The sequence below is a fragment of the Excalfactoria chinensis genome, chromosome 14, assembly GCF_039878825.1.
Source record: "Excalfactoria chinensis isolate bCotChi1 chromosome 14, bCotChi1.hap2, whole genome shotgun sequence".
NCBI classification, from domain to species: domain Eukaryota; kingdom Metazoa; phylum Chordata; class Aves; order Galliformes; family Phasianidae; genus Excalfactoria; species Excalfactoria chinensis.
Window position 1 is genome coordinate 2,183,043 of NC_092838.1, and position 23,804 is coordinate 2,206,846.

Below are 23,804 nucleotides of genomic sequence, written 5' to 3' on the forward strand. Positions count from 1 at the left end.
TGGAGATTGTTCTGCTAGAAAGCCCTCCCCGAAGCCTCAGCCCATTGCTGTGCTTTCTTCTGTGTCAAAACGTTCATTATCCCCTGCCCGCCCTCGCCTTCGGGTGGAACACTTTGCTCCCCAAAGGGCGCTGGCACCGGGGAGGTTTGCACAAAGTGAATGCAAGCAGCAACGAGGACCTGCAGAGCTTCCATCCTTCTATACAGCAGTGCTTCCCACGGCACTCTGAGCCCCACCTGGAGCTGCTGGGTCCACCACGACCCACTGATGGAGTCTGGTCAGGTCGGATTTGCTTGAAATCTTGGTCAGTGTTGGAAGGAGCTGTGTTTGGGTGCAGATGGATGGGTTCGGGTGTGCAGTGCAGCCGTTGGCCTTTGGGAAGTCAAGCACTCGTTATTGCCTGTGTCAGAAAATAAGGCAAATGGCTCCAAAATAAATGCCAGCCACTGCATGGCTGGGAGAAGGGGAGAGAGAGGGGCTGCCACAACAAGGGACTGCATCCAGCCACAGCAGAGAATCTGACTGGCACCACTGGGATATAATGGGCAGCCCTGATGCAATCTCCTTGTCCTGCCTGCTTCAGCACTCACCCACAAGGGAAAGGTCTGATGCTGTCGCAGTCAGTTTATTAAATGCTTGGGAATCTCTTGAGCTCAGTTGAGCGAGAAGCAGCAGGATGATGTCATTACCCTCTTCTTGCTGAAGAAGTTCAGCCCTTTGCCACTCACAGCAAGAAGTGCCAGCCCTGCCCGCGTCAGAGCAGTGTGAACAAAAGGGTGGTAAGAGCACGGCCCTGAGCCAGACAGCACCATGTGAGAGCCCTGAGACCTGCAGACACCTCCTCCTTGCTGCTGGCTCAACAGGATGAGCACAAGTGCCACTACAGGCCAAGCACCCAACTCCTCCCTGCTCAGAGCACGGGGCTGTGCCCCTACTTATGCTGAGCCTGACTCACCCGTTTGCTTTCCCCCTGCGGTTCAGGCCCAGTGGGTCCTCGTGGGCAGTGAATCAGGCTTTGCGTAAGCAAGACCTGAGCTGGCTGTGCTTCAGGAGCGCTCAACCAGCTCGAGCTGATGGGTGCTGCCCTGCCTGGCCTCCTGGACACGTCTCTGTGCACACAGCATCGCTGCTGGGCTGTGGGTGCGTTCTGCCCCATGGCTGGGGGGTAGAGATGCAACACGGGGCCAGGAGCATCGATGCTGAGAGCACACGTCCAGGAGAACCGGGATCTGTTTCTGGCAGCAGGATCTTGGCCAACTCAACACATTTCTTTGCAACTCAACTTGAAAGCAGGAAGGCTTATTCCCTCCTTCTCTTCTTCCTGGAGACGCGGCAGGAGCTAATTGAATTTGGTTTGTAAAGCACTTGCAAAAAGCACAGCCTAAATGCAGTGTCAAAGCTGGGGCTGTGATTATTCCAGCCAGCGGGAGCTGCCCCTTTTCTCCGGTATTTATTGTTCCTGTCTCTATTTTATTTTTATGAATTCCACACATACTGGCATGTTTCTAAAGTCAACAATGCTAATAGAATTACGTTCTAAATGTGAGAGCAGGCACAGTGGAAAATGCTTTTTGCCATGAAGCGGCAGATAAAAGAATCTGTCAGAGCATGTCGTGTTTATTGCAGAGGGGAAGAGCAAATGAGACTGTGGCTGAGCGCGTGCCGGATGGCTGTGGGCTCAGCACAAGGCTGCTGGATGGCTCCTACTTCTTCATCCTCCTCTTCTTCCTCCTCCTCCCACCACGCAGTGGTGGTGCTGGTGCTGCCCTGCTCATAAGGTCTGCCCGTGGGCTGCCTTCTCTGTAGGACGTTTGATCTCTGAGATAATTAGCTGGTTTCTAACGTTTCAGGCTTGATGCAGAAGGTGATTAGAACTGCAGTAGAAAATCACTGCACGATCATCTCCGTGCAAAGTAACGGTGCGGCTATGTTGTGCTTTGGTATCACAAAGCCCAAACCAAACCTAACAGCATCCCCAAGGCAAGGAAGAGGAAATTCACAGGGGATTCCGCCCTACCAAAATCACAGACACAGAATATCGCGAGTTGGAAGGGACCCGCATGGATGATTGAGTCCAACTCTGGGAGGATTAAATGACCTTTCTGGTTCAGCTATTGAATTTTTAGTGCTTACCTAGGAAGGTCCCGGTGAATCCCAGTGCTAAGAAGCTGGAGATGACAAACAAGGTCCCTACAGCCATGATGGCCAAGCCTGAGTAATAGGCCCACTGGCTGTCCAAGCCCTCCAGCTTCGGTTGGCTCTTCATGGCTTCTGTGAAGCTGTCGGAGAGACAACAAGGGCTGTTATAGCAGGAACTCATTGCTAACATCACCCCTTTGGGAGATGCAGAGCTTTGGGACAGGATGCTGCTGGGGGAGGGCACTTCTCAGGGGCTCTTTTTCCATCTAAACCTACTCCAGCTCCCGATGGCAGAAGCCACAAAGTCTGGTGAGCAGCCAGGACTTGCACTGGGAAGTTATTTTTACTTGTAACCTTTGATGACTCCTGGAAATATCAACCCCTCTGCACCACAACATCTAAAGATGTCCTTGCATGTGAATGCTGGAGGCTGCAGAACCTCAGCACTGGGAGAGCTGGGAGCATTCTGCCGGGTTATCTCGTGCTCCCACCCCCGATCCTCTCCTCCACCAAAATACTTTGCAGCCTTCATGCGTTCGCCACGTGCCCAGGAGTGATTCATGGCTGCAGGCTGACAGGCAGGGGGAGGATTTGAACATCGAAAGGAAAACATGAGATACACAGATTTTGGAGTGTGAGCACTGCTTCTCATTGAGGCATTTCAGGTCTGACCCTCCCAATACTCATTTGTGAGTGCAATAATTGTGACCCCCATCTTGGACCATCCCAGCATTGCCCAGGAGCAGAGCTTGGCCTCTCGTGGAGCTCCAGTACCCGTGTATGGCCACAAATGGGATAACACTGTGATTAAGAAATGCTCGTTAATAACAACGAGATAACAGACCCACAGTGCTGTATGCAGGGTTTCTCCACATGTGTCTGACACACGAGGTAGGAAACTTGGAGCTCTTTTTTTTGTATTAAACGAGCACCCTGGAGGCTGAAATTCAAGTGGAATAAGAGCACTCCTGCCTCTGGCCATCGCTGCCTGCCGGGCACAGCTTTTCCTCCTCGTGCTCCTGAGTCTTCACGTGGAAAGAGCCCAGTGGTTTCCCTGGCTGCTCCACCACGCTGCAGGCAGGGCTGCCAACTGCTCTGACATTGTCTTCAGCATTTGGGACGTGTGTTGTTTTTTTTTCCCACATCCAGCTCTCTGAGGCTCGCAAATCTCTGTTTTCTTTGCTGCTTCAATTGAAGACGAGAGCCCTGCCAGAGATGTGGCTGCAAGCACACCTTGTGAAGGCTCAGAAGGCAGATGGAAGGCACACGCACCGAGCAAAGCCAGGGATGATTCTTCATCCTTATGCTTTAGAGACTTGGATGATATTTTTTTGTTTTCCTTGGAGCTCCTTCCTATCAGATTTGCTGCTCTCTGTAAGCTTTCAGGGCCCACAGCAAGATGCTTCATCTTCACTTTGGACTGGAGCAAAGCAGCAAAACATGGAATAAATATCATGTGCTTGGAAGAGAGCAGGAAGGAGCTCGGGAGAGTTGCTGCGGTGCCCAGCACTCCTCCCTGTGCTCACCAGCTTCAGTTTGGTTCAGCTTAAAATCAGTGCTGACAGAAATGTGCCATCCTGGCTTATCGTGAAGCAGCAGCAGCCTTACATCCCTTTTCATGACATCCCTGGTATTTATTACTAAGTGACACAAGTGTCCCCTATGACGAAGTCCAAACCTGCATCCCCGCTACCAGCACAGCCTGGCTTTACGTGGAAAGTGATTGCTCACAGGCTGCTTTTGGCTCAGGGTAATCAGAAATCATGCCACTGTGCATCTTTGAGCCTTCCCTTTCCTATGCTCACGACCCAGCTTGGCTTTGGAGTACAAGAACAAAGGTGGCATGAATGGGATGACCACAAATCAGCTTTGCAGTCGGTGTGTGACAGGGGTTTGCTTTGGCAAAGCCATTTCCCCAGCTCCAGATGATCCCATTCCTCCTTTTTTTTGGTATGGCTGCACTAGATGCCCTCATCAGCATGTCCCACTTAGTCCCCTGCTGTTCAGCTTACAGCTAGAGAGGGAGGTGTTTGCATGCAGATAATGGACTGCCTTTCCCTCGAGTGATGCTTTATATCTTCCTAAACACACACTCTATTTGCATTAAACATGATGCACACTGGAGTTTTCAGGATTGGTAAATAAACCTTTTAAGCATTTATGATGCCGGGCCATGACAAGCAGCATGGAGCTGTCAGAGACAGCAATTATTCTGGCATCTGTGACTGCTCCTGGGTAGCAGGGAAGCATGGCGGCTCTGATGCTCACCCTCCTGGTGCAGGAGGATGAGGCAGAGGCTGTCTCCTTCCATGTCATACAGCCGTTCCATTTGCCATGTGCCTTCGAGTCACGTTCAATGCAGCATTTATTTCTGTCTATGCCTCACGGCAGTGTCCCAGCTCGGCGCCCATGAGGACCCCAATTAGAGCCACGCTTTGTCCCACTACCTGGAAATGCTTTGTGCACCGAGCGGAGCGATTGCCATGGTGAGGAGCTCCCTTCTTACAGGGCAGAGATGGATGGGCTGTGACCTACTTTAATCACATCCCTGACTGCTGGCTCAAAGGCACCTGTGTCTGGAGGGGGCTCTGGAAAGTGCCCCCAGTTCTGAGGAGTGGAAACAGGGAAATGATGCTTCCTCCAACACCTCCCCATGGGTATCTGCCAGCTTTTCAGTGTGAGCGGCACAGGTATAAAACCCAAATCCACCAAAGCAGCATATTTGGCCAAATCCTAAGGGCTGCAAACAGCCTGTGGCCACCACAGTTGTGCACACTGGCTGGCTTGGCACCAGGGAGCCAAGGCAACGGGCACTGTTTGGTGCACCCTTCCCAAAACAGAGAGGCGCGCGCTCAGACACTCATCTGTTGCTACGCAGGCGGTGCTGCTGCGTGGGAATAAAGTACATGAACTGGAAAAACACCCACTAAGTGGCCCTGAGGTGCAGGGATGTGGACGTCATGCAGGTGGAAGTGGCTTTAACCTGTGGTGCATTGGGTACCAGGGTGAAAGAAATGCGCTGTGGGTATTGGAGGCACCGGCCAGGTTTGTAGAAGCGGGCATTCATTTAGTTAAGGGGTGATTGCAACACCAAAGAGCTTAGCATGCAGCCTAAATACACCCCGAAAAGACATGTGGAGTGTGAAGCAAGCCTGGAAGTGCTGTATGGAGAGAGAGGTTCCAGGCCTCCCTCAAAATGTGGCCCACGGTGACCACATTTTGTAATCCCTTTCCCATAAAGGAGGGCAAAGACCTCATCAAGCAAACTGGGTCGCTGCTGTGATGCTCCCTTTAATGATCCCCAAAATCAGCCTGGAAACTGGGCAAGTGCAATTGGGGCAGAACTGGGCCAGGGGCCGGAGGCAGCAGGAAGCAGCAGAGGTGCGGGATGTCCCCATGCTGAAGGCTTTGTTCCTTGTGGCAATAGCAGGCAAGGGGGGTGAACCCATCCAGTGGAGCCCAGCAGCAAACAGTGCCGCATGCACACTGCAACAAAAGACCTTGTTCATTAAAGAAACAAATGCTGAAATCATCCTGCCGGTAGCATCAGCAATTGTCAGCCTGGTCATCATTTTCACAGCTTCTTTTGCCAATAATGACTTTGCTTTTCTGCCTGCGCCACTCTCAGTTATTTAGGTCACACTGTTTAGCAGCAGCTTCTCCCCCTGCCCAGCAGTGGCACCTGGGGGTGCTTTGGGCCACCTATGGCTTTTCCTGGATGATGTCAGAGGGGACTTTGGCTGCTTTAGGCTCAATTCTCATCAGAGAGTGGTCATTTCTGCACAAAACGCTCTGTCAGCGCCATTTACACCACCTCTACTTTGACACAAGAGTGTCACAAGAGCGACACAAGTGTCTCTTGAGCAGACAGAGCACGGTGCCAAAGGCACTGCCCTTGCTCATCCTCCACAGAGCTTGCTTGGACTGAAGGCAACACAGCACTGGGTTCCCTGAGAGCTCTGCTCTGCATTTGCAACATCCTCCTCATGCATGTGGGTATTGCCTTACAGGACAGACAAATGCCCCAAGATCCTGAAAACAGGAAGTGCATAAGCTCCCCATGTACAAAAGCACCTACATGTGTTTGCTCTGAGCTTGTGAAAGCATTCAAAGGGGAGCATAGGACAGCTCCAAGGCAGCACCAGTGGCTTTTTGCAGTCAGTGTGGTGTCAACAAGGTGGCTAGTGCAGGAGAGAGTGACACTGAATGGAAATCTGGAGGGCCATAAAGGTTGTCACAACCTATGTCAAACAGTCATAAACCGCTGGGGTAATGAACAGCGCAGATAAATGGTTCAAAAGTTCAGGAGGTGTTTTCATTGATAAGGGCCCTGCTGATGGAAATTCCTTGCTTCTCGCAGAAAGAACATGATTGTAATGAAAGTCATCATCGCACCAAAGTAATTAAAGAAGCTCGTCTTGTGCCGTTGACTAAGCTTGTCCTCACTGGTCACAGGTCGTTCTGGATTATTTCTCAGAAACACACCAAGGCTGATAACGAAGTTCAGAACTGGGAAACACCTACTTGCTTAATGAGCATAGGATATCCCTCTTCTTACTATTGAGGTATCCATTTGGAAGGAAATCGGAGACTGTCATGGAGCTGAAGTGGGGACAGGATGGAGGAGGGGACCCTTGCATGGAGCATGGGGCAAAACAGCTGCACGGCCCTACAATGGGGGCTTCCAGCTGGGATGCCAACCTGCAGCCCCTACCCAACAAAAACACCCACAAAAAATAGAGAGAGGAGTTTCAAAGGCTGTGTTGCAACACAGGGGATGCAGAGAAGTGGGCAGGCTGAGCTGGGCATGGAGGCAGTGAGCTGCCTGGGTGCATTTCAAGGCATCTCCAGCAGCTGCAGCTCCAGTGCTCATCCTGAAATGATCCCATTGCCCCCACTGGCAAGGACTTGCCTTGATTGAATATTGTGAGGTACAGTGCTGGGACAGGTCAGCCTCTTTGTCTCTCCTAGCTATCTCCCATCAGTGCCTCACAGTGACACTGGGAGAGGAGGCTGCCCCTCCTACAGCTGTGCTTTTAATTAAAGGCTGGGCACAAAGCTTTGCATTGCTTCCCAGACAACAAGCGGCTATGTTCATCTGTGCAAGAGACTGCTGAGACATACTCCAGCAAAATCCGAGCACACAATGTCACTGAGATGTGAGCAGAGCACACATGCCCTCTGCAATGCCTGAATTCAATTATGGCCACATTGCAGGCTTTCTTATGGCTTCTGCAATAAGCAGTAGCTGTGACAAATGCAGAAGGGCAAGGGCAGGTCTCGGTGTCACTTCCAGGAAAGCAAAGCTCTTAACTACATGTGCAAATTCCAACCTGAGATCTCTGTGCCTGGGAAATTACCTGAAGTACTAAACAAGCCATTAGCTCTGACCCTGGCATAATTGAATCTGGAAATTTAGTAGAGTCTGTCTCTTCTAACAGCGTCGAAGATAAAGCCTATCAGATCGCAGATAAATTGCTGGCATTGAGGAAATCTTCTGCAGTAAACCTCTTTGCTGCACTTAGAACGTCAAAAGGCGTATTCCCATGGTGTACAGTGCATCAGTCATACAACACTATTAGCTAGCACAGGTAGTATTTAAACAGATCGCAGATAAGAGTGTAAAGAGACTGCTTGCTAAGTGCACAGATAATCCCGCTCTTCTGCTCAGGAAACTGTGGCTTCTTAAAAACAGGTTTAATTTTGTTTATAGTTTCCATGAGAAAATTAAAAGATCTTGCTGTTACATATGATCCATGCTGCACAAACAGCCTTCCTGCCACCTGGACTGCACACAGGGTAAGGGAAACAACCCCGAGAGGCATCTGATGGCTGTTGATGCTGATGGTTTGCTCTCCTGAACATAGCCACCCTACCTCATCCCTCTGCTTGCCAGCACAACTCCCAAATCCCAGAATAAATCTGGCTGAAGGCATAAACCAGCAGCACATAAGGCTGATAGACAGGCTGGATACAACACTGCAGAGCAGATGTCCCTCATCAGCCTGCCTTGTAGTTGCATTTCTTTGCATTTATGCATAGCAGTAGAGTGAGTTTCCTTACCAGTGGCTGCGCACGCAGTTGAGCAGCAGGATAACAGTGCCCAGGCAGTAGCAGGCGGTGTGTGGAGAGCCAAAGCCTCGGCTGAGTGCCTGCGTTTTGTGCTCCCATCTTGCTACCTGGAGAGAAAACAGAGAACAGAAGGGGTGATTGGAGGTGCACAGCCCCACTACTGCTTGGAGAGAGCTGTCTCCACAGCTCTGTGTGAGAAGCAAGCAGGGATTACTGATCTGACTTGGCTTAAATGAAGCCTGGGAGGAAAGCCTGGTTCTAACCATGCCAACATCTCCCTGTCCACTATACAAGCCAGCAGCACTGAGCACTGGCTCTCAGAAAGCCTCCTTTGCATCAGCCTTAGGAGTCCCCTGGCTTGTATAACAGGCACCCAATGTAGCTGACAGCGTTGCCAAGGCTGTCCCAGAGCCACTGAAACCAACAGGCTCCTGGCAGTGCTCTCCTTCAAGGAAGAAGGAAAGCAGATCCCAGTGCAGGTGTTGAACACCCTGGTCTGGTTTTCCAGGCTCTGTGATCTACATCCAGCTGTGTGAACACACCTGACAGGGGTAATTCCTCCCAACCCACTTCCAAAAGAGCTCCAGGTTGGACAGAGAAGCAGAAGCTGATGGCCCACTGCCCAAAGCGAGGTGCCCTTCACACTCCAAGATGCTGCTGCATGGAGGTGGCTGGAACTGCTGCCCAAAACTGACAGTCTGCATCCATCGCAACCAGGATCTGCACCCCGAAGCAGACTGCAGTCTTCACATGACTACCTTTTCTGCCTTTCTGTATCCCTCAAAATACAGTTGGTATATTTACTGTCTCTTCTAGGTTTCATTTTCAGGTCCTGTACTGTGGCCCTCCTTCTCTCAGAGAAGCTGTATGTGCCCCATTCCTGGAGGTGCCCAAGGCCAGCCTGAATGGGGGCCCTGGGCAGCCTGATCTAGTGGATGGAACCCCATCTATGGCTGGGGGCTTGGAACTAGGTGGCCTTTAAGGTCCCTTCCAACCTTAGCCATTCTATAATTCTGCGATTCTATGGTTTGGATCAGACCCTGAATTCAAGCCAATCCAAGCACACCCAGGCAATGAAGCTGGCGGCGGGAGTCAGGGGAACGGCTGAACATCAATTTGCTTCTCAGACATGCTTGGCTCTTCATTAGCTTCAGACATACTTCAGCCTCTCGCATGGAGCCTGGGCAGCTCTGGGGGGCACCCATAATACGGCTATTCTGAGTGCATTTGGTAATCTATTGGCTTCATTTAAGCAGCGAGCAGAGAAGGGCAGCTTTGCAGGTGCTGCTTTCTTCCCAAGCTGATGCAGAAGCACAAAGTAGAGGGGGACCGCTGGCTTCAGGAGGGGAGTGAGATGAAAACCTCCGATAAGCAGGGCACTGATTTCACATGCTGAGAGCTGATTCAATTAGTTATGCAATGATTGCTCCGAAATTACAAATCCACTCATGACAGAGAGAGCTGCTTCGCTGCCTTTTTTCTGGCTGGTATAAATAGTTTGTATTCTAAATTGAATTTAAAACACCGTGCGTCATGCTGCTGCTAAAATGGGAGCTGCTGTTTAAACGTTGCGAGATGGGAAAAAGAAATATGGGGTGAGTTACCGGCTTTGGAAAGGAAGAGAAGTAACCATCCAGGTGACTGAGTCACGGATAAGAAATGCGGCCACGTGCCCGTTATCTATGTGAGCTCCTTAATTCCTTGCAAATTATCCCAGCGGCGCTTGCAGCTCCTGGCTGGTGTCAGGAGGGTTGCAGAGCATCTCAGCCAGTGGCAGGAGTGGAGCAGACAGTGCTGTGGGGCTGAGTAGAGCTCTGCTGGTGGTCTCGTTAATTGCCCTCACCATTGTGCTCGTTAACAAGACAGGGTGGTTGGAGAATGTTTCTGAGCCCCTCGGGAGCTGCTGCAGCTGTGTTGGTGCTGCTTCTGGTGCACCAATGCATCACCTCCTCTTGGGTTGCCACAGCCTTCGGACAGAGCTGGGGCTCCTCCCAAGCACCCCAGAAGCTCAGGCACGAGTCACCACCGAGCAAGAGCCTGCACTTCCTTGAGGGGCCCCACACTGCTATTCCAGATTCCTAACAATTAATTTGTTCCGGTTCTGGTTCTGTTCCTTGAGCAGCTAATTAGTTCTGGCTCGTTCAGCTTTTCTAATTTTAGTCATTTGCTGGCTAATATTAGCTCTTGTTCAACCTGCGGTTACGCAGCTGGCGTTATGGTTTTACAGAATCACGAGCCGACGTGTTTTTATTTACTGCATGACAGATATGAGATGATTTTGGCATCCTCCATGGCTGCAGCTATTCCCGGTGCTGTGCCTGCTCCCTTGGCTGCCCACGCTCCCAGCTCCGTGCTTGGGCAACCCGAGTGATCTTGGCATGAGGATGGGGAGCCCCATGTGCCAGCTGTCCGAATGTTTTCACTTTTCCAGCCTCCTTCTTTGGGTACAGAGTAATACCAACTTTCCTGCCTTACCTGAGAGTCGAAACAATAGAAAATCCCAGACAAAGGCCCGTGCTTTTACTTGAGGAAGCTTGCTGATGGCTCTAAGAGACTGTGGAATGTTTCCCCAGTGCTCGTTACAGAAATAATGCAGTGAGCAGACATGGCTGCACAGCTGGCATATAGGTTTGTTATATATACAGGTTGTTTCCTATTCTCTTTTTTTTTGGGGTGGGTGAGCCTCCCCGAGCCGCCTTGAGACGGGCCACAAATATCTGCTCGAAAAACCATTTCATCTCATGAGCTCTCTGCAGTTGATCAACGGGAAACGCTCTTTACAGCTTTCTGTGCATGGCAGACCGTATCCTCTCATTAATATTTAGTATTTGTTTCAAGGAAATTGATTTTTTTTTGTCTGCCATCCAAGGAAGTGAGCTTTTGAACATGCTACATTTTAATTTGCTCAACCCCAGCTTTGAAATAGAGACTTCGTTCTGTTTTGCATGACTCCCTTTCTATAACTGGCTTGCCCCTGAGGTAGGGAACGAAACCAGATACCCCAATGGCTCAGTGCTGCATCTCAATGCTAATCAGCTGGTCATGTCCTCACGTTGCCCCACTGCCATAGCACCAGAACACCGTGTGGGCTCTGGTGAATTTAGGCATGTGGAATGCCTGAGAAGGATTAGCAGCTCTCCTTCACAAAGGGAATCTGAGGCATCAGAGGGCTCAGCCTGCTTTTGGGGATGCTTCTGCCTTGACAAAGCTGTTGGCACAGAGTGAGCGAGCTATTCCGGGCTAAGAGATGACTATGATTCTATGCTCCATGCTTCTATTATTCTGTGGTAGATGTAGCACCTAGGGACGTGGTTTAGGGCATGATGGTGATGGGTCAGGTTGGTCTAGATGACATTTGTGGTCTTTCTAGATGATCTTTAAGGTCCCATCCAGCCTATGACAATGAACAGGAGATACCTCCCTTGTTGTACCTTGTCTCACAGTATTTTCCATCATGTAGGGCCCAGGAAACAACTCATCAGGGAATACAGGATTCAAAAGCCAAGAGAAAGAATAGTCAGTTCCCTGGAGCATCTATCTATGCACCCCAGTCCCAAGAGGATATGAATGAACAGGCTGAGCCCTGGATGCCCGGACAATTCAGCTCAAACTCAAAGACCTTCATAGAAGAGAGACCTGAGCAAATCTTTTAACTCTCCCCTTCTGGCTGAGCTCCCCTGTGCAGCCCCAGGCATGTCCTCCATGGGCACTGTGCTCCGTGCTGCTGCTGGGGCAGGTAAAATCCAGACTATGAGCTTTGTTGGTGCCACGTGAGCGTCTCCTACAGAGGTAGACGTGTCCTGGCCAGCTCACAGAGTGAGGAGAGGGCAGGAAATGTGATGGTACTCCTATTTCACCTTTAGAGACCATGGGAACAGAACTGTTCCCCTGCTACGAAAAATCCATTTTCCCTCATTAAACCAGCATGACGTTCTCTGCTCTCTGTCACAGCCTGGGTGCCAGAAAATGACCTTGCTTGCAGTTATTGCATTTGTCTAAAAAATGGGAGAAAATAGATACGCCTGAGCACCCAAACTCTGACTAAGGCACTCAGAGGCATTACATGGAGCAAGGAGGGTGCAATGAGGCGGGGCAGGAATAACTGAGCAGGCTCAGTGTAAATGCACACACTGCACGCCTGGCAGCACTGGGGCTGGCTGACCTTTGCCAAATGCCAGAGCAGGCAGCATCTATGGCTGTCCCAAGTGACCGTAGAGGAAATGAGTGTGGCCTGACCTTATCCTTCCTAACAAACTGTGAGTTCGGTGCAGATGGTTTATTGTTGAGTGCTGGAAAGGCAGCACTGCTTGGTCAAGCTGCAAGCTCCAACCTGGGCTCCTTGAGGCACCTCTCTGAGTGTTCCCGCAGCTCCAAGGGGAGAAAACCTCAGATTAAAACCTCAGCAGAAGTAGGAGGGGGAAAACAGGCAGGGCTGACACTGGTGAGCACCATGCCACCTTCCACACGTGGCATTTCCATCACCAGGCTGCTGTATCCCTTCCCAAACTCCCTGTCATCCCAGCCCAGGAGCAGCATGGTGGGGATGCTGGACACCAACATGCAGCCCCATCTTCCCACCCCAGCACTGGGCACGGCTCAGGCTTTCCAAAGGCACGCGCAGCAACGCCCCGGGGACCCGCGTGCCACCAGCAGCAAGAACATGATTAGCAGGAGCTCTGGGCAGTGAAGGCAGGAGAAAAAGAACAGAACAAACCATGGTTTAATTTGTACAAGCTGGTAATTATAGTTGCTATCTGTCTGAAATCTCTATTGAGTTTATTTAAATATGTTCTCCGTGAAGGCCATTCAAGACAGGAATTATCAAGGTGTTGCAGCAGAAGAGATAATGCCATGCAGTTTTCAACAGATCAAGGGCTGATTAGGAGGAATTAATTAGCTGCTTAAACAGCCCTTGACTCGCTGCAGCAATTAGCAGTCACCTCCCCTCAGTCACGTTCCCCATGCAGCCGTGGCGGTGATAGGAAGGATTGCTGTCCCTGCAGCACGGATGAATAACGGATGTCCTCCTTCCCACAGCCATTAGCAGGCTGGTTCTTCATCCCTCATCCACCTCTTGTGTGCTATGAGCCACCAGTTCTCAGCTGTGCTCCATCACTGGCACTGCTCAGCAAACTGAATGCTACGTGCCACCGTGCACTGCCTGCCTGCACCTGCTGAGCTGTCCCCAAATGGGTGCTTTGCAGAAGCAGAAGAAGCTGATGCTTGAGAGCAGCTATGAGACCCTTTCTGCCCCACTGCCTCCTGCCACTGCACCAAAGGGCTCAGTGTCATTTAGTTGATTCCTCCTGCACTGCAGGAAGCCACTGCAGCTTTGAACTGTCTGATCCAGGATCTGAGCTGTTGCTCTGAAGGCTTCTTTACTCCCAGGCACTCAATTACAGAATGCTATGAGATGGTAATGGAGCCCGAAAGCTTTTTAGCAAGCGATTAAAGCCCTGCAAAGTTCCCCCACTTAGTGCTGGAGCAGCAGCTTGCAGTCCATGCAATTAAAACACAGCAGAGATATTAGAAGAGACAGGCACCATATTAACAGTTTAATGGAAGCTACAGGGCAACACAAACCAGAGATTTGTTTCTAAATGCCTTTTGTTCGGTAATGCATCAAGAGGAGATGAGACACAGGCACAATCCAAGTGTCAAAGTACCTCCAGGATCAGTGCAGATCCATGGTGGGGACAGAGTGGGGTTTGCAACATCCCATTCCCAAAGGACAATGCAGCTGAGGCAGTGAGCAGTGGAGGAAATGCTGTACCAGCCCAGGGTGTTCAGTGAAGAGTTAAGCCAGCATGGTCAGAAGTGTGTCCTTGGCTCCCAGAGAGGGGCTGCTGCAATCCTGGAGTAATGAGCAGCAGCCAATGGAGACAGGGGGTGACAGCTTGTGCCCCACACACAGAGTTGGAGCAGGGCATGGGGCTCATGGCAGAGCCTGAGGGTGTTAGGCACCCTGAGCCCTGACACAAGTCCCAAGGCCACCCCGGGAGGCTGCAGCAGTCAGTTTTCTCACTTTCCCAATGTGTACGATGGTAATAACAGCTGTCATCAAGGCGCAGCCAAGTGGAAAGGCTTAGCTGGTCCGTGTCTGCCAGAGCTTCAAAAGGAAGACGTTGGTTCGACTCAAGAAGACTTTTCCATTGCCTTTCATGGGCCTTGGGTGTGGGGATTTGTTGTTTGTTCTTGCCAAAAGAAACAACAGCAGGGTTTAGGAAGAACTACGTGGTATGTGGATTGGCTGCGTAAAGGCACTGCGGCATGGGAACAGCCAGCTGGAGCAGCACGGCTGTGAGCACAGGTGACAGATAGCTTCACGGAGGACAAAAATGCATGTGGAAAGCGTGAAAGATTGCAAAAAATGAGAGCACCCAGGGCTAAAGAAGATAAATATTGAGAAGCTAAAGGCAGGTCAGGCTTCTCTCCAAAGCCCACCCAGCCTTGGTGGTGTGGGGTGTTGGGTGGCTTTGAGGACAACTCCTCTCAGGCAGCATAGGTACAGCAGAGCTGCAGAACTCATCTGTGTCACTGTGACAAAGCTGTCGCTGAAACGGGGGAGTGAAGAGGAAGAAATTAGTGCTGAAGTGCTGCTTCTGGCGGCTCTTCCCCGAAGAAACCAGCGTGCTGCAGATGAGGGGTCAACGGGATCCAGTCTGAGGACTCTGACACACAGGGAGAAGAGCAGAGCGACTGTTTACTAAGAATTGGAAAGACGTGCGCTATGGAAACCCAGCTTGTCTCAAGCTGGGATGAGTTTAGCCTAGTAAAAAAAAAGCCTGCATCCTTCTGCAGTGAAAGTAATTGGACTGAAATGGCACAGGTCACCTCAGCTAACGGCCTTGAGTTGGGGAAAGAAAACGAGTCGGCAGGTAAACAGATAAGGGTTTCATAAGGACCGGGTACGCTTTACCTCAAAGCTGTCCCTTGAGATTACCTCCACACAAGTCTTTACCTTGAATCCACTCATGATAAACAGTTAGATAATAAATTTCATTTGTCTAATAGTGTTTATGTGATTTGTCAAAGTACCATCTCATTAGCTGACTGTAATAAAAACAAGCCCCTACTTAACGAACAACAAGGCAGCCCGGGTCTGCAAATGTTCCATGAGCCATATCCTCTGCTCTTCAATAAAAACAAAACCGACATGGAATATGGGCTGTACTTGCTAGCAATTTCCAACACAAAATCTGAACAGCTTCTCCTCAAGGCAAGGAGCTCATGATTTATGTTCTAGGAGCTGGAAGCTGAAGGCAGGTGATTTTGCGTAACCCAGGATGAGCTGTGTTAATTAATTCTGGCAGCGGGAGTCTGGAGCCCTTACCAGCAGCTCCTCCAGCCCATGCAGGGATCACGCTGCGCAGCCCTAAAAGGCTCTGCCGGCCAACACGGCCCATGGAAAAAGCAGTTGTGAAATAATGACTTCTCCAGAGCGCAGCATGGGCTGTGGGAGGCCCTTCCATTCCCAGCCGGGGATGGGATGTGGATGGCCCAACACTGAAAATGCATCTTAAAATAAGCTCCCGAGGGCAGCGACAGGCAAAGGCTGCACCTGCACCAGCACCCGGGGCTGGAGCCCACAGGGACCCATCTCGGCTGAGCAGCTCAGGTGCCAGATGAGCATCTTGCACGCAGGATGAGGAAGCGTTTTTCCCCCGATGGGATTTTGCACATTTTATTTTTCGCATCTTCTGTGCTCAGATGTCTTGGCTCACACTCCTCCTGAGCCAGAAAACCACATACCTCATATTTTCATACATTTTTTGGAGCGTTTTCCTTGAGAAAAACAGGTCTGACTTTGCTCAGGCACTCTGTCAAGCAGGCACCTTCCCAAGCCGACTGGAAGCAAAGGTGCACGTCGATCTCTCGGTGATTAAGACTGTTCTGCTCATCTCACATCCTGTACTTGCTTGTTTTATTTTCTGTTGCTCATACTCCCGCAGCAATAAGTAAGCAAAGCAGGGGAAGGTGCCTGAAGTGCTATACACACAGACGCTGCTCTGAACCCGGCCATCTGCCCAGAAGACCCATTTTTAAACAAAGCACTCCAACAATAGCACTGACGATGTTTGATCTGGCATCGATATGTAAAGAGAAGCTCTGTGCTGCACCACACTGTCAGCAAGCGCTCAGTACAAATGCCACGTTACGAGGCAGCCAATGTCTCTCTTTTTTAAGACTTCCCTTCTATTTTTGCACCTCCACTCTGCTCTGTTGTTTCCAAATCAAGCCCAGGATCACAACTGATCCACAGTGCTGAGGTCAAGTCTTTCTGAAGTCGCTGCAGATTTCAGTGCCTTGGGTTTGGTTTTAGACAAGGGCACAAAGCCTTCTATCTTTGTCACAAAGCATCCACTCTGCTTTCCAAAGCTTTCCAATCACTGCTGCAAACCTGCAGTCTAAACCTCTGTAACAGCCGCAAATAAAGCCAGTCAGATTAAACCCAGTTATTCCAGCTGGAATAAGAGTGGACAGTCTTCAGCAAACGCATCCTGTGTAAGAAATATCCTCTTAGCGAGCTGAGACAAGCCTTCTCTGGTTCCAGGTAAAAGGAGATTGAGGTCAGCTAACGGCTCTGACATTTCTTGAAGCCTCTGATTAATTGCAAAGAGACTGCTAGAAAGCTGCCCCGGAGATGTCAGCAAATACATGACCTGTATTGCAGTGCAGCACCCAGCTCCATCACAGCATTCCCAACCATGTCCCCAACCTGCAGATGTGCCACTCAAGGCTGAAAACCACAGCTGGATGCCACACTGTTTCAAGACAAGCCATTCTTCCAGCAGTCATAGCCCACGGCATTGGAGATACTTAGACTCTGTTGTCTTAAAGATTAAATCAGAGGCTCCAGCTCATTCAACATACAAGAGTAATGGGAGACAGCAAAGCAGAATGGGACTGGAGGAGGGCTGGAGGGGATTCACAAGCACGAGCATCTCAAGATGCAAACACATCAGCACACAAACACAGCCTCACGTGCTGACCGAGATCTTCTGTTTGCTGTGGGGGTTTGCAGGCCCAGGCATCATCTTTGCAGTTTGCTGCTGTTAATAGGTTTGCTTGTATTCCAGCTCAACCCTGCTCATTAGCCACACTGTTGAATCTGACACTAATTCAGGATCACTCCTATTGCTACAAATAAATAATGAAATTGCCTCCACGCAGAGGTTGTTTTCTTCCTCTTTGCCCGTAATGCAGGTCTGGTAACATCTCCTGTATCTGTTAATAAAGACCATTATACCCAGAGTTTCTCAGCAAGTAAAAATTACAGTCATTAGCCAGTGACTGATGAGAGACAGAAACACCATTTCTGCCCGGGCTGGCAATAACAGAACGCAGAGTACGCATCCCAGTGAGTCGAGCCTTGCTCTCCCGTAACGTGGTACCCAATGTTCTTCATTAGCATCACTCCTTTTAATAGAGCAAGGCAGTGTCCTGCAGCAGGTCGCAATTACATAGAACAATTAATTCAGGGAGAAACAATGACGGGCGTTGCAGAGGCACATTGTGCAGCGGGGTTGCCAAAAGGTGACATGGAAGATGATCAGGAACATTGTAAAGCCCTGCCCAAGCACATAAACAAAACAAGCAGAGGAAGAAATGACAGCACAAGGAGGCAGGACTGGCTGCTTGTGAACGACTTTGTAATTTTTGTTTTAAAAAGTAGGGAGTTATTACAATTATTGGTTGTAATGCCATAATGGGCAGGACCAGCAGTCTGGGAGCAGGACTTCTTGTCCTGTTTGCAAACAACACACAAAGCTGGTCTGCTTCTCCCACAGCTGCAGTCACTCTCTCTTTGCCCTTTTATGAAATTAGGGCTTAATTCTCTGGAATAAGTCTGCTAATAAGGACTCCCAACACACCCATCCTTCTGGACAGCGTGTTCTCACTCATCGCTCTCCCAGAGGCCACAGTGGGAGGGCAGAGGGAGAATAAATATACCTGGTGGAGCACAAAATGCAATGGAAACCCAACACCCCTTCACAAAGTAGTGAGAGTTCGCTGGAAGATGGGTACTCGCTGCTCTGCGCTGCGGCCTCAGCCCCCATCCTCGCGGTGCTCAGAGTATCGTGTTCTATGCTCTGTGTTAAGCCTCCCCTGGGAACATTTCCCACGGCGCCGAGGACACGTATGTTTGTGATGCTGCTGTCGTCCCAGTGGCCAACAATAGAGAGGGACAATGTGATCTTTATGTAACGCAGGCAGCTGAGCTCTGTTCCTCTGTCCTTGGGGATGAGATGTTCGTACAGCCCAGCACAACAAGCAGGACCCCAGCCCAGGAAAGCCCTTTTTTGGCTGCTTTGGGAAGTAATGTAGCAATGAATGGGCTCATCTCAATTTTGTAACCAGTGTTTTCACCTTTGTCTGGGTTCCAAAGGAGTCAGGTTGAAGCAAGTCACGGAGCTGACTATTAAACTGACGTGTGAAGTGGAATAACAATCTGAAGGGTTAAATGCAATAACCAAAGACCTTGAGTGTGCTGGTGGTTCCTATGGGTGCTTATGGGAGGCACCAGATGCAACCATATGCCTCTAGGCTTTTGTTCAGAGCAGGAAACATAACCCCAAAGCCAAGCAAACAGCTGATGATCCCCAGTTCTGCACTCCAAGGGATCTGTTTTGAGTGCTGAGATGCGTGTTCAAGCCATGCACAATGTCCAAACCTTGTTGCATGAGCTCCATGCATCAGTACCAAAGCACAGGATGGACCAACAGCCGTGCATGGCTATGGTCTGGGAGACTGAGTGCATCTGCACCATGTACCCTTGCAACAAGCCAGCAGCATCTATACCAGGAACCCACGCTCATGCCTGTCTCTGCTGACGGCTGCAGGCAGGAAAGAAATGTTCCTCAATTGGGCAATGCATTCACTTTGGCTTCCGAGTACATCGATCTCTGGAAAACGACTGCACGACTAAGTCTTGAAATGAAACTAATTCATTTCTGCTCTCCAGCCTTGGGAATCAAATGAGTAACTCTATAGTCATTAAAACAATGTCCTGGTAAAAATAAACAGGAAAGGGCACTTAGTAGGAATGCTTCATAGTTAAAAATACTGTATCTCGTCTGAGGTCATTCTGTTTTAGTATGAACAGCCAAGCGTGCCCCAAGATGATCTGATTTGGGATCACTCCAGTGCTGTTACGCATGTATATGCAGCTGTGCTCACCATGGCAATGGGAGGTGGAGGAGATCATTTCTTCATGTCTGATGCTTGGCACACATCACAGCTTCCTTCTCACCACTGTGAGCATATAGATTTTTATTATTTCACTTGAAACCTTGTAGAAAACTTTGGCTCTCCACCTCAGGGCTATCTGAACTCCAAGATCAATCTGGAACACGAGAGATCTGGAAAAATATCAGTCTCTCACCCCAATCCACACCTGAACTGAAGGCTTTTGGTTTTTCTTTTTCCCAGGGCAAAATCCTCAATGGGATTTTACAGATTAAGCACCTACTCTTGGACTCACCACAAAAAACACAGCTCTGGAGGAAGAGGCAAGAATAGAAACATCATGGCAATGTGGGGTGATTTGGGGACCTTCTCCCTTCACTCAGAATGGTGGGAAGGAAACTCAACTTGGTCTTTGTAAAAGGGCCTTTTCTATAGCAAGGGAGAGGCTCAAGCCAGAGGTGGTCATGGATAACATCAGGCAGTAAAGAGCTGATGCTGGAGGTGAGAAAAGTAGGCAGAGTACTGGAGAGGATCGTAGAAGCTGCATGGAACTTTTCCTTCCCTGAAACTGTCTTTGTTCTTTTATGGCAAGGAGCTGCTACAATTACATCTTCCTTTATAAGCGAAGCACAAATCAGATAATGAGCAAACCTCCCACCGCACAAAGGAGGTGACGAAGGTGTTCCACGAGCCCTGATGGTCAGACTTTCCTGCAACAGCTGAATGCAGAGAAAATTGCTAAAACCCATCTTCATTTCACCCACTTCAGACTTTTCTTCCCAAAAGCGCAAAAAGGATCACACCAAAAATGAATGTGCCCACGCAGACTGCGAGTGAAAGCCCTTCAGCCAGATAAGGATGCTGCTTGCACATCCTGACCTGCAGAACGAACCCACGGCTGCATTATCCTTGGTCTGAAGGAGTGAAGAGAGGGAAAGAAAAGGGGTTTGCAGGGAGGGAAAAAGCAAGACATCGTCAAGTTTGGACAGCTCGGTAATGCACTGAAGAGGTTCGTGATTGCAGCGTCGCATGGGAAAATCAAGGGCTCCTGTCTGTCCCTCTTGGCCCAGAATTTGCTGGGAGATGAGGAGAGTTTAATGTAAGATGCACGCTGCTGTGAGGGCCTTGGGCTGCCAGCTTTTCTAGCAACCTAATTCTTCATTTTCAAAGAGAGTTGCCACTCTTTCCCTGCATATGAGCAAGCACAGAGGATGGCTTGACAGGGAAAAGGAAAATCACCCAGCACATTGCTGGGAAGGGCTATTCCAGGGCCACCCTCCAAAATTAAACCCCTTGCTCTGGACAGCCTGGCTGGCACAGTGCTGTTCCCATATTTCTGCAATGCACCAACACCAACCACTGCTGGAAGGCTTCGTAACCACAGTGTCCTCCAGCAACATCATGCACCTGTACTGTTTGTCTCCAGGTTAGAGTACAGCAGGTTTAAAGCTTTATGAGGATGCCTTAGAAAGAGGGAAGTAAGGGAGAGAGCCCAGGCAGGCAGCACTGGGAGTTGCTGGTATTTGTTTAACTGAAACAAGGCTCCTGATATTTACCAGCAACCGGTGCCCAGCTCACACTGCTGCGATTGGGCTGCTGAGCCACCTGGTTTCATGCACGAGAGCAGGGATGTGGGATTCTTCTGCCAAGTGCCATTTCTAGCTACCCCTGCCATGAGGAATAAAATACATGTGGAAAACAAAAGGAGGGCTTTTCTTCACTCATTTACTAACCTGCTCTACTGCTCATTTCCTACAGCCATGTGAGCAGCTGGAGGTGTGTCCCCTCTGAGTTCATCAAGGGGCGAGAAACCCAGAAATAAGGAGGGCATGCTTTAACCACAGTGCTATCCCTGAGCGCCAGCAGCCTAAATGCAGCCTGACCTCCATGCCCCAGCAGACCGCGTGCCTCTGCCTTTCTTCGTCAGAGCAACGTATTTTGGGAGATCCTGCCTTTCTGGGAATTGGACAGGTTTCTGCTAAACAGCTGGAGAACACTGAACTCAGTTTGTGACTGTGGCAGGAAACTGCCTGAAGCCCTTGCACAGTCCCAATACAGCCAACATCACAGGGCAGGAGCTGGGATTCTCACTCAGGAGCCCATAGATACCAGCCCCAAGCTTTGGTGCTGGGCAGAAATGCTATGAAAGCCCAGCACTGCCCAGTAGGCTTTCATATCTCTCTGCATGGATAGACAATACCACGTTCTTTTTTGCTTCTTGCTGCATTTTTTGCTCTGTCCCACTGGATGTAGGTGGATATAGACGTGTAGTTTCACAGATTAACGATGCTGAGCAGCATCTCATCTGCAGGACAGTGCTTTGCTGCAGTATGCTGGGTAGGAATGGAAGGGAACAGAGAGGAACATCTAGAGCCTATACATAATCCTCTGATGCACAATGAATGGAGACTTTTAGCTTCAATGTATTTTTTTGTACGTGTTCTGACTTACTCCAGCTTGGCTGCCAGCAGCCTGTAGGGTTAAAGCACCAGTCTGGCATTCTGAAGGGAAATGGGCAGTGGTGTTGGGCTGCAGGATGTGTCTCTTGCTCAGGATGACGGTGCTCTTAATTGTGTCACTCCAGCCAGCAGGCTGGAGGATGTGACCCGGTTTTGGAACCTGTTATGTGTCTCTCAGCGGTGTTGACACACTGAAAACACTAAATTTAGCAGCCAAACAGGTGCAATGCTACAGATCTGGCCTGGGGATGGTGAACTCACAACAGTCCTGGGGCGTTTGTTACGAGGTAGCCAGGGGAATCAATGCTGCTCTCTCACAACATGATTACAGCATCGCTCCAAAGCCACCACCACCTGAGTGGGAAGCGTTACCCAGTCACTCAGAATAAAACTGCCACTAAGTGCTGTTTGGGGAAGGGGGAGGGGGGGGAAAGAAAAGAAAAAAGGCAAATTCTCACTGTTTCTCAGGCATTGTAGGAAATGAAAATGGCTATTCCTGCCTGGTAGAGAGTCCAATTATGAATAATGCGCATTCTCTCCCAGCACAAAGGATGAAAGACATCAGAGCTGGTGGTGACATTTTAAGACTGGAGTTGTAAGAATGAATCTGAGCCTTGTTGCAAGGCCAGCTTTACCCCAAGAAAGAATTGCTTTCTGCAGTCAATTGCCTTGCAGCGTAGCTTGAAGCTCTGCTATTGATCTAGCATCTGTTATAAGCAGATAATCATTGTCACTGTGCCACGGCTGCTACAACAGGATCTCAAAGCACTTTCCAGAAGATGGTTGAGGGCTGTTTTTGTGTTCTTACCCACAGCTACATGCAGGCAAAAGCTTTTCAGGGAGATCACGAAGCTCTTGCAGATTTGCAGAATTTTAAGGCCAGAAGAGACCATTAAATCACCCACTCCAGCTGGCTCATCTACCCAATCCCGCCCTGCACTGAATGCACAAAGCTGTGCAGGGCCCCCCTCTGCCAGCAGCCCGCCCCAGCCCTCGCCCTGCTGCCGGCTGGCAGCTATTTCTTACCCTGCAATTTCCTTTCCCCAGCCAGGTACTAACACACTACAATCAAGCCACCTCTCAATCTTTCCCTTCTGCTGCTGAAATCCCACAGCATAAGGCATTTTTCTCCTGCCCCCAGAAGGTTTCTGGGTTTGGCTCCTGGAGGTCTCAATCCTGACAGCTCCCACCAGTGGGGGGAGGTTTAGGCAGGCACCCTCCTCCCAATTTAGCAAGAAGTGGTCAGAAGGAGGTGAAATTGGGCTGCCAGCGCCTGCAAACTCCCCCTCCACCCCACTCAGGCACTTCTTATCCACTTGGCAGGCTTCTCTAGTCTCTAAAGAAGGAGAAAAGGAAGGGAAATTAAAAATAAATGAACCAAGAGATACGCATCCATCAGGAGCCAGGCGTTGTCAGCTCAGGTCCCTGTGCAACCACTTCTTTAATCAAAACCTCATGCAGTTTAAACACTTGACAGAAGTCTAGAACAGAGATCTCGTTACCCTGAACAGGAAAAGCTGCAACCTTGAAGAATAAAATCCCATCTGCCTGATGGGGTCTATTTTCTTGATAAATCATGCTATATTACGCTAATCCCACTCCCAGCCTTGACACCTGAGCTTTCGCCCTGCAGATTCCTACAGGATGCATGGGTATTTCGGGAGGGTCATAAGAGGTGATGGGAAGAACACGCTCTTGCACAGCAACCGAAGATGTGCCATCTCTAAATCAGGCTGTGACGCCAGCCATAAATTTTTAAGAGGCTCAAATCAAGGAAAGGATTGCTGGTGGATGGATGTGCTCCCCACCTCAACCTGCTTGCGTGGCGATAGACGTCACACTACCTGGCTTGCTGCTATGCCACTTGCCTGTTTGCTACTGAGACTATGTCAGAAACCTTCCAGCTTTCTAGAAACTCCCCATACGCCAAGGCTCAGCGAGCTC

General features: G+C 49.9%; 1 protein-coding gene across 1 annotated transcript in view; it reads right to left on the reverse strand.

The window, feature by feature from the left end:
- Nucleotides 1-23,804, reverse strand: part of PEMT (phosphatidylethanolamine N-methyltransferase) — a 37,161-nt gene that overhangs the window by 7,349 nt on the left and 6,008 nt on the right. The window contains exons 3-4 of the mRNA XM_072349535.1: nucleotides 8,203-8,318; nucleotides 2,134-2,279 (exon numbers count right to left, since the gene is read on the reverse strand). Of these exons, the coding sequence (XP_072205636.1) occupies nucleotides 2,134-2,279; nucleotides 8,203-8,318 (262 nt within the window). The remainder of the gene's footprint in view (nucleotides 1-2,133; nucleotides 2,280-8,202; nucleotides 8,319-23,804) is intronic.